General features: G+C 43.4%; 1 protein-coding gene across 11 annotated transcripts in view; it reads left to right on the forward strand.

The window, feature by feature from the left end:
* The window catches only part of LOC107272928 (fasciclin-1), a 149,084-nt gene that overhangs the window by 89,327 nt on the left and 55,979 nt on the right, over positions 1–3,778 (forward strand). For all 11 annotated transcript variants that reach the window (XM_015750651.2, XM_025090311.1, XM_015750659.2 and 8 more), the window contains exon 2: positions 2,524–2,659. In XM_015750651.2, coding sequence (XP_015606137.1) covers positions 2,524–2,659 — 136 coding nt within the window. The remainder of the gene's footprint in view (positions 1–2,523; positions 2,660–3,778) is intronic.

Here is a 3,778-nt window from a genome sequence, read left to right on the forward strand (position 1 = left end):
AGTGAGCGGCGGTGGGGGGGGGGGATTGAGGGTGCACGCTCTTTTCCCAATCCTGATACTTGCTGCCATGGTGATCGTACTAACGAGATGTCTTGCGCTTGCAAGCACAGCTTTTTTTTTCGTATTTAATTATAATTGTGCATTGTAATTAGATGGGTAATTGGGGGACTAAGGGATCATTTTGAAGCAATGAATTTTTCAGCAGACATTAAAGACTTCAGGCTGTTCAGGATATTTAAATCAGGCACACAGACACTCTCGATAACCGAAATAATTAGCTTCGCTGCGACTTGGCTGACTAACTAGAAGAAGGTGGTACCCAGTGTCACTAGGGAGCTGGAACATTTTGTTAAAGCAGCACATAGACTGAGGTTAATATGGTCGAGGCCAAAGACGTAAAATAAGGCTCTAATTATAAATTCGTACGATGAGTTAATAAAAATAAAGTAGAGCTTAGCCGAGATTAAGGTAACTCGGCTCTTCGGTATTATAATACCGAATACTCTTTAGCTTCGTTCTCTCGTAGTCGATTTATATTCGCGTAGCAGTACGAATTAAAGGTAATATTTGCACTGGGTATAATTTGCCAATGATTCGCAAGGTTATCACAATTTTTCTTTTCCGACTCATCCATCCGGTATCCACTTATTACACGAGGGATATATATGATAAATTCTCGTTTCTTTCTCCTTCTCTCGACTTTTTATCAGCATCGCTTTCCATCTTTTGCCTAACTATATAAAGGCCTGTGCTATTTCATAGAACTTTTTCTTAGCTTCCATGCTATACTGCTATTCCTTCCACCCAGCCCGCGAATGCCCTTCCTTCTTGCTTGGACGTATTGCAGAATTATACGTACTTTTTGGCCCTCGTCTCCCGGGACTTTAATCATTCCGGCTTTCCGTTCCAGGAAAATCACCGATACTTCCAAGTCTCTCGCTGCCCTCTAGGCCGTGTTATTTCGAAAATGTCAAAAACACCAAGAAATCGCTCGAGGACGTGAGAAAACACGGAAAAAATATTCACGTGCAGAACAATTTACAGAAACCACATACAAAGTTGATGTGACGAAAGAGTCAGTGCATGACGTGCATGTAAATATAAAAAAAAAAATAAATTAGCTAAAAGTATTAGAATTTTTCGAAATTCTATATTTTTATTTTAATAAGGCTTATTTGGAAAATCATACAATGACTAAGATCAATGTATCGATGTTTTAATTGGAGGGACCAGAATTCGGCGTTCCTTTGAACTCAGGGTCCTAAGCACCTACAGGACAGAGTCAAAGGCACAAAGTGAATAATTCCACGTCGTGTAGACATTTAAAATTTTTTCTTCTGTACAGTCTAATTTGACATTGATGGTTAATTAGGTCCCTTTGTGGTGGTTTTCGACAGGCGACTATATCCCCTTGAATTCTTCTCGTTCCCCATCCGCTACGAAATGCACATGTGTTATGCATGAAATTCACTTTCATGTACTTGGAACCTTATCCGTGAGGCTTTGCCACATGGTTATTCCAAACATTATCCACTTAACACGAGTCAAATGATATGTAAAGGATAAAGGTCGACTCCTAGGCGAATCCCTACACGGTCACAACCCGATATTCCCAACGTAGTGGCAATCTTTGTACACCAGGTGCCTTTCAGCACCAGCTTGGTTCACCGATTTTGTTTTCTAACGTAACCGGAAGTTCCCTCAACCGGTAGTTCCCACTAGCTCCCACTTCTGCAGCGATAGAGGGGAACACGATAGCTATGACCGAGGCTCATGGGAGTTTGTCCTAAAATAGTGATATAGTATGCATCTTGCATAACACTCTAAATATATTCTGAATATAGCAAACGAAAAAAGTCTAATAATCAGTATCATCCAGACGCAACTTTATTATTCAAAATACAAATACAACGTGATTACGACCATCGTACCGATTGCAGGATTCTTCCCGGACGTCTAGATGAGGACGCGAATACCGATTCGTCCTTATTCGTAAATCTTGAACCCGAGATCCCTTCCGTACAGGTCCCAGTCCCTTAATCAGGTTTCTCTCCATCCGGGAGGCTGTGCGGGTCCACGACCCCAACGATCTCGCACGCCACCCCATCCCTCTTCTTAGACGTGACTCTATACCTCCCTCGCGAATTAAAGTGCACGATCGAGTTCATCCGCGAGTCCAGCGACTGTTCCATAGGCGGCTCCCTTGCTCAGACTTTGGTCACCCCTTCGTCGATTCCTTTCGCAATCGGCTTTTTTACCCCTCCTCGCCCTATTTTCCCTGGTGTAAGGTATCGTTCGATGGACACCACCTTTAGGTCCACGTAGAAGAGAGATTAGCCTGAAGGAAGAAATATTGGACTGTCGTCTGGTTATGGGATACAATAATTCCCTGGAATCTCCTGTTTCCGTCGTTCCACTCAACGAACCCGAGAATCGAGACAAGTCGATAACAAGCATTTCATTCTTTGTCTCTGATGTAGCCACCCGGAAAGCTAACAATTCTTTCATGACTTTTTGTTACAGTTTTATCAACTGCTGGAGGCCAGCCAGGTGGCAAACAACACATTGACGTACAGGCAGGTGACAGTATTCGCACCGACGAATTTGGCCTTTCAAAAATACAACGGCACCATGGAAGGCCTCGTGCTCTATCACATGTGTAAGTACACATACGTATACTGATGTATTATATATCGTGTATTTTGGCAAAAAGTGCTATAGTATAGCAGAACGAACGTGAGCATCGTGGAATTATGGATGAGGCCATTTTTCACAAGGGAAACCCAAAGCTTTTCGACTGGGCCCCCGTCTCGTAGCCTTTTGCAGTTTTTCATCCAATACCCTAAACCTATTGCGGCTACCTACGTCTCCGTGATCATCATCCATCGTTATCGCAAATGGCGTTTTTGCGAATACACCAGGCTCCCTCTGCTATTATCAGGCACACGCATCGTTATGATGGTCGCTAACCACGTGTATATACCTATATATTCATCATCGAGAATCGTAACATGATTTAATATTACTGTCAGTAATACAGCTTTGCCGGAATTTCACGTGATAGAAACGATCTCGCAATATATACCTATATACGCACGTGCCTATACTATAGGGAATTTTGTGGGCACCTGTAGGACGCAAAAACGAATTGTGAACGGAAGGAAACACTTTCAGCGATGGATACGCGATATCTGTATAAGTTCCAATTAATGGCGTTATAATAACGGGTGACGAAATCGGTACTCAACTTCCGTCATGCTATAGGCATATGTGTTTGGTACCCTTGCCAAAGGTGTCACAAAGATCGAAGTGTCGATTCATTTTTAATGAATATTTATCGTTATTTAATGACAAACTTTCGTTCGTCACTGCCACTGCCATATTGATGATGCAACTGATATCCAATAAAAAAATCTTTTAGCAATTTCTCCCCGCTCTACCAATACAAATTCCAGCAGGTTCCTTGAGGATTTTCGACGTAGCTGTCGGCGCGTTCTGGGCACGACGCGCTCTCTAATTTCAATTACAGAATTGATTACTGGACAGCCATCAATCGTGGCCCTTCCCACGATCCCCAGGCCATGGCCCACCAAGCCACGCCACGCAGGGGGAATTTAATCGTCCAACCTTGTGGGGGGTTGGAACCAACCACCGTGAAGGATGCTGAGCGGTTCTCGTCTAATTGTCAGCCATCGATCACGGGATGATCGAAAACACTCGAGATCGTTGAGAATTGTGGAAACGACGGGGTCCCGATCTTGCACCTAAGGACCCCCCC

This window comes from Cephus cinctus, unplaced genomic scaffold (genome assembly GCF_000341935.2).
Source record: "Cephus cinctus unplaced genomic scaffold, Ccin1 Ccin1_scaffold0087, whole genome shotgun sequence".
Lineage (NCBI taxonomy): Eukaryota > Metazoa > Arthropoda > Insecta > Hymenoptera > Cephidae > Cephus > Cephus cinctus.